The sequence below is a fragment of the Ceratosolen solmsi genome, unplaced genomic scaffold (genome assembly GCF_000503995.2).
Source record: "Ceratosolen solmsi marchali unplaced genomic scaffold, CerSol_1.0 scaffold11, whole genome shotgun sequence".
Lineage (NCBI taxonomy): Eukaryota > Metazoa > Arthropoda > Insecta > Hymenoptera > Agaonidae > Ceratosolen > Ceratosolen solmsi.
The window spans coordinates 600857-613635 of NW_011948416.1; the positions used below are offsets into that span (position 1 = coordinate 600857).

Here is a 12779-nt window from a genome sequence, read left to right on the forward strand (position 1 = left end):
ATGTTAATAACTTAGTGTACCTTATATTTTCCTATTAAAATAATTTTCTGTTATTTGAGATTATTTACAAATTCATGTTGAAATAATGAAAAATTAAAGAAATTGTAAATCTACTTTTTACGAGGTAGTTTTTTTAATAAAGAATGTTTACCGATTATGCATTTCTAATTAAAAGATTTGGTTTCAAGTTTAATTTTATTGATTTTTGTATTACCATTAAATTTGCTGTGAAAGATAATTCAAACAATAAAGTCAATTCATTCGATGAATGCTTTAATGGTAACACAGATTAAATTATCCTTGATTCCTATATACGTAAGATAAAATTATTGTATTTAACAAATTGTATTTAATAATTAATGAAAATGAGAAAGTTTTGTGATTATCGATATCGATTCACTTTAATTTAAATTTGAATAAAATTTTAAATTATTAAATTAATTAAACATTTAAAATAATTATATAACAGTATGTATTTCACTGAAATAAAGGTTTTTATCAATTGGTGTTACTATTTTTTCCTTAATTTCCCTTTAATGTTCAATACTTGTAAAAAGTATTATAATTACTTCTTAAACCTGTTTACCAAAAGTGTCAAAACTTTGTTTTATTTTTTATGACACATGCGCACGCCACGCATTATAAATATTTTATCCAGCGAATAATTAAGAAATTTTTTATTGTTATTTAAACAGTACTGTTCAATACCATAAAAAGTTTCATTTTTCAAGATTCATCTGTTTCAAATCTACTACCTATGATTTCACGACTGACCAATTGGAACATCTGAAAAAAGGATGTCAGTTGTGATCGAGGTAACGCAGATAAGGTCGTATTTCGTTTTCGATCAGCTTGACGATCCAATGCCAAGGTCATGGTCACCTGCAATTACGCATTGTGCATTCGCGGCGAAAGGGAAACTTTCCATTTTTACACGTAGCGGTAAAATACAAGTGAAACCCGCACGGAGATAAATCCAGATTTCTACCGCAGACTCCTAAGAGCGAGACGAGATAATACGTGCCGTGAGCTAGTTTTCATGATAGCGTCGATAGCCAGCATACTGACGATGAATTTATTAAAGTATAGTCGACGCTCGTCAGGAGAAAGTGTGCATTCTCGTCATGGCAGTTGAGTTTAGCTATTAGAAGATACGAGCCCTTGACATTCATCACACCTTCGTGCTCATAATTCTAAAAACATTGTCAAATGAAGATTGGTTCAATGGAGTCCCTCTGAAATCGGGATTAAATTTATGTTTTTTCGATACTGATTTTACGTCCACGAATTCTCGATTATGTCCTTGGAAATTTTAAAATATTTTATAATATTACTCTATTACCTTAATAGATATAATAAAATGTCTAATTAATCATCGATATTTATAATTATGCTTTCGGAATTACTTTTATGGTCATTTCGTAACGGTTAACTTTAACCATCTGATTTAATCATTTTGTCGAATCATCGGGTCGTTGACCTATGTATTATTTGTGATTATCGATTATCCTTTGTAATTTATTGAATAATTGAGGATATTATTATGTCTGTGTATAATCAAATCCATGTTATTAGGAAATTAAGTTACCTTCCATATAATTTAAATATTAAAGATATTTTGCGCGTAGTGCGAATAATAATAAATAAATAATAATAATATGCGAATAATATAAAAATAATAATTTGACAATTTTGTGTACCCTACAATATTATATATGCAAATTTACTTTTTATATTTAGATCGATATTTTTATAACGACCGAACAAAAATTTATTTCACAATTTTATAATTTTCAAAAATTACAATTATATTACATATATGGACAAATTATGTATCTGTATTCTGAAATCAAGTGAATTTGTGTGTCCTGAATTATTAATATGTATAAAGAACCATTTATTAAAAGTAAAATCAGAAATTAAGTAAACATCCATTACATTATTTCGTATTATTTAATCGCATGTGTACTGTTAAAACATTGGAATATATTGAAATCTGTAATTTATAATATTATTTATAATTAATTCTACATAATATAAAGTTATACATAATAGAATGTAAATATTTTATCATATCAATATACTTTATATTACTTAAAAATGAAAGTATATATTTTTATTATAGAAAAATTAAAAAATTGAATAATACTTGTTTTATCTTCTGAGATGTTGTAGTTTAAAGAAAATTATTTAAATATAGTTCATATCTAAATAATAATTTTACTAATGTGTTTAGCGAAGGTATTTCAATATAGTTCTTAAGTTATATAAGGTAAAATTATATTATCATAACTTTGAGAATATCTTGTTTATTTTTTCAAATATAAATATTGTAATTATAATTTAGTTCCATAAAATCTGTGAATTTTTTTATTGAAATCTATAATTGTAGAACTTTATTCGAAAAAAAACATTTAAAAGTTAAAAAAAAGGCTGCGGTTGCATATAAGAAAAAGTGCGGGAGAAAATTATTTCTCGTAACGGCGAAAGAGAGAAACGATAGGATTGCCTTTTTAAAATCACGTACCGTGCCATAAAAGTACGAATTCAAAACACGAGTGGAGGTCTTTTAATCTATGTAATGTGATTCCTTTTGCTTTTCTAATCCACATACAATCACTCACTAATCTTGATATCTACGTAGAATCTTAATAATACTTGATTTGCGTATGCACATGCATTGATGGCGTTGATCATTATTTTTGTACATGAAATTACTTTGGGACATTATACGTGTTACGTACAATAAAAGTAAAATGTTGTAATAGAAATATAATATATAACGATTCCGAGAGTACTGAGTTTGATGTTGAACAATCGTAATGAAGAGAAAATATCAAAAAGAATATTGTGTATTATGTTAAACGAAATGAAATTTCAAAGGTTAAAATTAAGAGGTAAAAATTGTAAATTTCACTGAGCGTAAAAAACATACTCACAAGTGAGCAATACAGTTTTTCAATACAAATTTCTATTATGTTTAGTTAAACTGTTTGCGAGATTGGTTGAAATGGCTGAATTTAAAAGATAATCATTAGATTTTTTAAATACGCTTATGAAACATAGTTAATGTGAAATGCAAAAGGACAAAGAGCTCCATCCCTCGAGAACTATAGGAACCAAAATTTATTAAATTGGAGAGAGGAGAAAGATATGTATCAAAATGTGAGAATATACCATTTATCTTCGTATATTGGAGTACGCGCGAACCAACTGGACCTACGTGCGTGCGTATTATATTCTTGAAATAACAATAGAAATTGTGGAAGACAGAAGAGAAGGTAATTATTTTATACATCCTCTAATTTGCGTTTTTGAATATGTCTTTTTAATTTTACATCATATTTTGGAGAGTCGTGGGAGAAATGGAATCGCAATATACTCAGGATGCAAATACTTAGCCGCGGTGCAGGGAGAAAGCTGAGAGTAACAATAAATATGAAACAGAGGACATTTTTCGTTCAGTCTTGTCACGGAACTACCATGCCACAACTTTATTAATTAAATTGGACGAGGTAAACGACGGAAGATCGGTATGCCTTTCTTTACGAAGTATTTTTTCGCTTTCTATGATTATCGTGCTATTATTATCTTAACTTGTAAGTTTTACTAGATGGAAAAAAGCTTGATCGATACGTGAATGGAGAAAATAATTTTTTCATAAAAACTCCCGTAGTCAGCATTATATCTCGAATGAATTGATAGTAATCATAGGAATAGATGATAGAATTATGTTTTCATACCATAAGGTTATTTGTTTATTTATTTATTTATTTTTTTTAAATAATGTTAAATCAATAAAAATTAATCAATGTTTTTGCTTTCTCTTGTCTTACGAATATATTATAATGATATCAATATAATTTCTTCGATTATCGATAAGAAAATTTGGAACTATCGTTAAAATATATTTCATTCGTTTATACGAGTATCACAATATTAGAAATTATACTTCTGTCCAAATCTGAAAGTTCATAAATAAAACAAGTATTAATATTTCATTTTCATAAGTATATAAAATGCTGTTGTTTTGAACAAATTTTTAATAAGTACTGTATTACATATCCCTCGTCATTTAATTGATCAATAATATTCAAACTAACAAATGCGATAAATATTGTAAGGTTGAGTAAATAAAACCAAATAAACATAATTTTAAAATTATTTTTAATAGTTGCAATAGAAAAACAATGTACAGAGACAGATTCCGTATTGCAAATCGATAAAAGTCCTTCTATATATGTAAAATAACATACAAATCGTCGTATATTAAAAAAGTACAATAATTAATAATAATAATAAGAAAAAAAAAATGATTGTAAGTAAATTGTATGCGTAAAATAGGGGGCTTAATTAAATGTCTAGCATCTTATTTCGGATCCTGATTCTCCTTTTTTTGCTGTAATTACTTATGACTGAGTCATTTAAAGACAAAAATAATTTTATAGATCATCTTCCTTATGTTGTTCGCGAAGACATAAAAGTATGACGTATCCTTGTTTTTTTTTCTTTGCTTTATTCTTATTCCTTTTCCTTCATTAATTTGAGATTCGCTTAAGAGCTATACGTAATTTTCATCGTCGTACTTTGGTTTTAAATTAAGGACTAGCATGTTAAGCTTCACTCTGCCTTCGTGCATTTGTTTTGTAATTTTAACATTGACATGGTAATGAATGAAAAGAAATTTGTTCATTATTGTTACATTATAGTTGGTAATAACTTGATGTAATGTAATAAAATGCGAAGGACTTGAGAAGTATAAAATTGATCGACCTTCCTGTTGCGTAAATAATTCAAAATGGTTGTAGGAATCGTCGAGTAACAGCTTACTATACTAAACAAAAATTATTTATCTTACATACTACAGATAAAGATAACGTAATATAATTTTAAATAATAACTAATTACGATAAGAAATAATTATATAAGCATAGTCTCTTTCCTCGCAACGGCAAATAAAACAAATGATTGATTTTTGTTTATCTAGTGTAATAATGCAAAGATGACAGGCGAAGCACACAGAGCTGTACTGTACCATTTAGAATCGGAAATGGAATTTAGAATTAGAATGTAAAAATACTATATATATGTACAATAATTAATGTACGATGAATTTTTGTTTGTTACTTATATTATACAAGTTTTTTTTATCGTTTCGGAGAGCTTTTTCCCTTCTTGCTTACTATCTTTCTTTCTCACACATTCTTGATATCTCTTTCACTTTTCCCTTCATTATGGGATGCTATTATATAATTTTACACGAGTGATCTTGAGAGTATTTTTTTCATTCATTTCATTTTCATTTACTTAATTAAGACGGAGGATTTACATTTTTTTTTTTTAAAATCTTTGTTTACACGTAATATTTACGGATATAAACGAGTTTGATGATGAAAATGTTTTGTCTTTGCGCATAAGTTCACACGATTTTTTTATTTTCTTTTGTCTTTTACATTACACATCGAAAAACATTTACTTAATGTATTGGCACATAGGTGGAAGCGTTCGCACGTACCGAATCAATTGGTTTTTTTTTTTGCGCGGACAAATTAAACAAGTTTGACACAAATGGACAAATTGCCGGAATTTTTTTCTTTCTCTTCTGCTTCATTTAAAGCTAACTTTAATTTAGTTACAATAATTACTTTTATTAAATCTCACCTATTAATTATTTAAGAGCATTTATTTATGGCGGATGATTATATGCTATATCATTTGGAAAATATTATAACATATAAATTGGATGTTACGAAATACATTTACAAAATGAATTGCCTCATTAAAATTCTTAAATACTTTTGTAAGATCCAATATTATTATAGATGTTTATGTGTAGATAAGGTTTTCAATCATGAAAATTGTATATATATGATCACATCGTAGCGGACTTCAGCTATTTTAGCTGAATTATTTAATAATAGGAATTTTTTGAAAGTATTCTTTTTAATAATAGAAACATAAGGTAGCTTAGAAAAGAGTATTGAGTGACAATATTTATAAATTTTTTAATAAATAGTTTAATGAAGAAGGGAAATATTGTTGATAAAAAGTCGTACAGTCGGTGCATTGTTTCTGAAATATTTATTCGTTCGATTAATGAATGAAAAAATCGCGAAAAAATATTCATTCGTTCTCAACATAAAAAATATGATTAGGCATGCTTTCTATTTATAGTGCCTTATAATTTTTTATCGTTTAAGTCTTTTTTTTTATTAAGATAATGCAATAACGAATGCCTTTTTTTGTAAATAGAATGGGCCAGTATTGTGCACCTAATGATAACGTTGTATTATTCATTAATTTCATAATATTTATTTCATTTATACACCACATATTTTCGAAATAAATTATACAGCTCTTATTATTTTATGGTTTCTTTCAAAATTTCTCGCGCACTCGGTCGTGCATATACATTCGTTTTCGTCATTTTTTAAAAATCATACATAGTAATATTAATTATTTCATGTGCTTTATTAAAGGGCTACCACCACGTATGATGAGTATTTTTGATAAAGAAAAAATTGCGCAGAATTGTAAAGTATGCGATGAAAGCATCGACTCTACATTAAACTTGTTATAAAAGCTCTCGATCTTTTTCTTTTTTCATTTTTATTAATTATTGATATATGTAATTCGTAATGCTGTTTCAATTTTTAATAGCTATCTAAGAATCTGTTATATACATTATTTACATATGAAGATGATTAATTTTTATTTCGCACATTTTTTTTCTTTCTCATTCGCATTCCTTCATAATATTAATGATTGTATAATTAGGATTGACTATGTCTTAGAATAATCAACGGAATAATTATTTTTTTTCGTTAATCATGTAAATATCAAACATCGTGCCGTATCGTTTTAGATGGTATGTCCATCTCCAAGGTACTATTGTGGACGAATATCCGTTTCGCAACTACCACCATTTGAATTTTTCCGCTTCACTGATTAAAAATTGTAAATACTGATAAAGGTGTTCCATTCAAAAAGTATATTATATTTTATGTAAAACTAAATTTTTCTTTCTAAGGATATTTCATAAATAGTTATTTAAAACCAGATTATTTTTCAAACTTTATTCAAGTTAATTGTATTTAATTATAATAAATAACAGAAATTTGTTTAAACTTGGTAGAAAGCAATTTTTTAAAATCAGTGTATCACACTTTCGCTGCATCGAACAGTTTTCTAGAGCTTTATAAAGCGAATACTTTGGAGATTACATAGTCTATGAAATTGTTGTTTTTACTTTCTCCCACTCTTTCAGGTAATATTTAAGTTGATACATAATTCATTAATTACAAATATAAAACATGTATATGTAAATAGAACTTCTTAATTATACGCGAACATATTTTTTAATTGAGCATACGTTGATTACTCCGCTTTTTGTTTTCATTTTTCTTCTATTTTTCCGTCTCAATTCATCAGTCTAAGCCGCATTTCTACGACTACGCATATGTTTATAACAGATGAATCTTTCTTTTTTATTTTTAACTTTTTTATTGTATATCATTCAACAATACACGGTTATTCGTAAGCCTCAAAACTTTCTCTCATTTTTATAACAAATCATCGCAATAACCAATATAACAGTATATGTAATATTGTGCTACACAAACGTTTTCTTTTTAAAAGTATTTTTTAACATAACGGTACACGTTCGGTATATGACAGCTATTAGCTGTAATATTATTTACAGTGTACGTATTTCGTTGTACACTTTTAATATATTTTATTCAAACATAATAATTTTTGAAACAACAAAATCACAGAAAATTTTTCACCACGAAAAAGGATCTACGGATTTTAAAATATATATATTTTGTAATGTATCCATTTGTATAAATAAGTGGAATTAAATGAATATTTGCTTTTCTTAAACGTGACATATTAACATGGAAAATAGTGTTTTATACTCAGTGTATGAATGTATAATTACGATAGGCCAAAAACGTATATTTAAAAGTTTTAGATACTTTTTTATTACCGCGAATATATTGCTTCATCAGATTTTATTTTGTTCATTTTGTTTTAAAAAATAGATATACGAACTACTTAGGCTTTCGATATGAAATAAAAAAAGTGCCGATGAAGTTTGATTATTGTTATATTCGCGGTAGTATACTTGATTCATTGTATTTTTTTTCTCTTGTATAGATTTTAATACTGTATTGAGTATTATTTTTCAATAAATTGCCTACAGCATAGTGCGAGACCCTCATATGATCCATTTGAATTACTTTTGTTATTATTTTATACCCATGTCTAGTATTAACTGTTTTACCACATTGTGTTTGTGTAGATGTATATGTTTGTGTTTGCTTACTTTATGCTATTTACATGATCAATTCAATGTGAAATAAATGGAAAAATATATTGCATAGATAAATACAAACACTTAGCTGAAATGCATGCATATATTTATTTTAATATGATTTTAAGAGAATGTTGTGACCCTCGGTTGCCATGAATTGTATCTTCCATATTTATTGTAACTGTACACTGAAAAGAATAAATTACTTAAAAAGAATATTATTTTCTTGTAATATTTTAGCCAATCATTTTTAATCATATTTTTGTATTCAATTTCATTAATTATGTATTTAATTTATTAATATTTTAATTTAATTAATTAATATTTAAATTTTCATATTTTTTAATACAAATTTCTATTTTAACGATGCCTCAAGGTTAATTTAGCTTATAAATTAATGTGAAGATTAAAATGTAATTTATTTTTTAAATTAAAAAAATAATTTTCGATCAGTACTATGTATATGATAACATGTTTAATTAATTTTTTTCAGTGTACATGTTGATCAATCTGAAAATAAAAGATAAATTAATCCTAAACAGAATTTTTTTTTTTAATATAGGGAAAAATAGAAAAAGCAGTTATTTAGCAACGTAATGACATTACGTATGCTACTGTCTTCTTTAGAAAGATTTGATACTAATATGAGAAACGACATTTATGTCTTTTGAATGATTTTTCACATTTTTATTAATTATTTTAAAAAAAGCAGACTTCTGCACCGATTTGCGCTCACCGTATGATATCTAATTTCATTTTCATTCGTGTTCGATGCATAATAATGTATTTCAGTACGGAATTCTTTTTGTCTGTTTTTGTTGTTCTTATGTATTGACACAGCAATTTATATGGAAGGCAAATATACTGTGAACTTTTAAATATCTTTTTATTATAAGAAAAACGTCAGTCATCGTTAAATATACTTAAATACTAACTTTACATTTTGAATATATTGACTTATCTGGAAGCGACACTGAAAACGTCACGATCACCTAGTGGTTGTCTGTGTTGTTCATTGTTTGTTCGTTTACTTATAAATCTGATAGAATAAAAGTAAACTCCTCTGAAAATTTGATAATTTTATGAGATTGAGCATCGCAATAAAAGAGAATCAGTATGCAGATTGTATTTCCTTAAGTTTCATTCAGGAAGGAATATTTATATATATATATATATATATATATATATATATATATGCGTGCGTGCGTGCGTGCGTGCGTGTGTGTGTGTGTGTGTGTACGCGCGCGTGTGCGTGTGTTTGTGCGTGCAATAAAAATCATCGAAGGACACAAAATTTTTCATTGAATAAATAACAAACAGATCGATGATTTTCACACTATTTTATCTCTTTAAAATAACTATATAAAACTTTGGTTACAGCAAATTTTCAGAGAAGAATAATAACTAAATAAAATATTAAATTAAAAAAAAATTGAATAAACGAATAGTGATCTATACGAATAATCGTTCGCATTATATATTAAAATCCTAAAATCACTTTCTCTCAATCTCGCAGTATTTACACACAAACGTAAATTCTTATTGTACAAACTATCGCAGTTCACCGAATCTTGATCGACGGTGTCTATACGTACATTATTATTATTTCTTCTTCATACAATTTGCTAAAGAACTGCAGCGATAAACTCATAGTTCTTCTCGTCATGTGTCTAGTTTTACAAAAAATTACTTTTTATCAGTTGAGTAAAATGGAAGAAAACTTATATATTACAATTAATACCAGTGTAAATTTTAAATTATAATGCGTTTTGTTTATCGTCATTTTACCGTGTACACTTAATTATCATATTGGAAAAAAGATTTCAGAGCATTAGACAATCGATTATCATCGGTATTAAGATTTTTAAAGGAAATACAACTTTTGAGAAGAAATTTATAAAAATTTTTCAATAAAGTAACGAGGAAATATTTTAAATTCACACACAGGGTATTTGTGAATAAAGAGTATGAAATGTTCAATTGGTTAGAATCGTTCGTCGAATATATTTTAACCATACGTCATTAATTATATGGTCCTGCTCATACACAGGTATGCAAAAAAGCCCATTATAATATGTATAGGTATGCATTGCAATACGCCAACATAATGGATCGTAATGCAAGGCCGTGTAATAGAGAGCTCGACCAATGGTGATGGCTTATCACCGTCTGGATCGTAAGATCTCTTGATCTTTATTCAATGGGTTATTTGGCGGGCTTACGGAGCATAGACTGGAGATAGAATTAGAGTCTGGTGCTGTCCTCGTCACTGTACCATTCGCTCGTCTCGGCAGCTTCAGCACACCTGAGAGCTCAGACGAGATGGCCGTCAATATCAGAGTACTGCGGTGTCGATGTGAAAGTTGACAGTGGATGCCCGTGGGAATGTACGGGGATGGGGGCCGCACGTGCAAATGTAGCTGGCGGGGGGGGTACCGTCGGGGGTAGGGGTGATTTTGTTCCAGCAGTCATAACAGTGACGTCTGGGGGGGGCACGGGTCGTGGCAGAGTCCTCGTCCGGGTAAGGGTGCCCATGCCTGGGCCCAGGCCGATGGATCCGCCAAAGCTGCCGACCCCCATCAGGAGACTTGTCCCGTGGCTGCCGAGGCTGTTGCCTTGCTGTTGATTGTGCTGGTGTTGTTGAAGCTGTTGCTGATGGTGATGGGTGGAGGCCGGACTCAATGACGGATAGTAGGCGCCCGGGCCCGGACCCTCGAGAATCGTCGAGGTTGGAGCCGGGCTCGGATTTGCCTCATATCCTATGAAGCGGCCGCTCTCCATTTCCACGCTGTAGAAGTTTACGTCGGAGGGCGGGGCAGGGCTCGGGTTCCCGATGTAGCTCGATTTCGAAGCTGTGCAAATAAATAAGTCCTCGTAAAAGAAAAATTTTTTTCTTCTTCATATTTCTTACATATGCATTATTAGTTCTTTCACTTTTTAATATGAAAGACCGTTTGACAAATATAAGTGCCAGATGTACTAATATATTGGTCTAATTGTCCATACAAGTAGAATTATTTCTTTGGAATGAATAAGTGTACAAGCGTATGCTTTCTTAAGTCATTAATCTATTTCAATTCGTTATATTCAGTTAAAGCTTTTAATAAGTAATCACTGGAAGACCTATCAGCCATTTTTATTCAATTTACTGACTAAAATCTATTTTGTAGAATACAGCAAAAATAGAGTTATATTATTTGTGAGTTACCGTCATGTTTTGGTTATAATAGACATAGTGCACATGCTCTCAAAAATTATCGAAAAAAATAAATTAATATTTTTAGCCTCAAGCTATTTAAGAAAGCTCACAAAGAAAATGGCGATAGTAAAGCAAAATCTATTACTAAATAATTAAAATCTGGTATTATTAGTGTTTGAATGTATAATTAGGAATTAGAAATTGTATCATACACAGAACTAAATTAAAAAATTGTTTTTTTAATGTGTAAGAAATGCATGAAAATTTTCATTGAAATTAAAAATTTTTTAAATAGATTGATCCATATATATATATATTTACATATTTATTGAAGAAATTTATCATTTAATTTAATTTAAATTAAATTGTAATTTTAACTGTAAAGTTTTGATACATATTAAGAATTAAATAGTAACGATTAAAGTATAACTAATTAAGACATTGAAAAATATTGTTATTTATTACTTATAATAACAAAATGTTTAAAGTAATTATTACGAGTTGTAATATTATTACTATAATTGACGAAACGATTTAATAAGAATCGTGTATTTGTCTTAACACTTTCAAGACGTAGTGAATGCAACAATAATATCTGTAAGAAATAATATTTAGAAAAACGAACATGCAAAAATTAAAGCGAAAAACCTCACAAGCATAATATATCAGCTCGCGTGCTTCTCATTTCTGCCACCTCACAATACTTTTTCTGAGCATGATCTATAGAATTAACGAAGCAAGCCGCTCAATTCTTTTTTTTCTCATTCTCTGTTTACTACTACATATTTTTATAAAAATTTGTATAACAACATCAATTCATTAATTATTCATTCTGTTAGCGGTACTCTCTAATAATTTTTTTCTTTATTCGAGCTCGTTGAATTATTGTGAAATATTTTTGTTTCATAACGATTTTATTTATAAATAATTCAAAAGAGAAAAATCACGTGTATTCAAATTTCATGTTTGACTTATGATAGATACTACATTTACACGTGTAAATACATTAATTTTTTTTACTATTTAACAAAAATTTTTTGCAATGTAAATTAGAAACCATAATGTATAAAAATTTTAATTTAAGTATTAAGAATTTATTTCAGTAAATTTATAATGTTATATAAAATTAAAATTAAAATATCTATTCGAAAGTTATTAATTTTTTATTAATTTTTTTCCCAGTTAAATTTGGCTAATATTGAATAATATGCAAGCATAAATAAAAAAATTTAATTAAATCGTTCTTTGATTATATAGATTTTT

At 28.0% G+C, this 12779-nt stretch overlaps 1 protein-coding gene across 1 annotated transcript in view; it reads right to left on the reverse strand.

The window, feature by feature from the left end:
- Positions 1-10336: 10336 nt before the first annotated feature.
- The window catches only part of sns (sticks and stones), a 118186-nt gene continuing 115743 nt past the window's right edge, over positions 10337-12779 (reverse strand). The window contains exon 17 of the mRNA XM_011495633.1: positions 10337-11169. Coding sequence (XP_011493935.1) covers positions 10631-11169 — 539 coding nt within the window. The 3' untranslated portion in view covers positions 10337-10630. The remainder of the gene's footprint in view (positions 11170-12779) is intronic.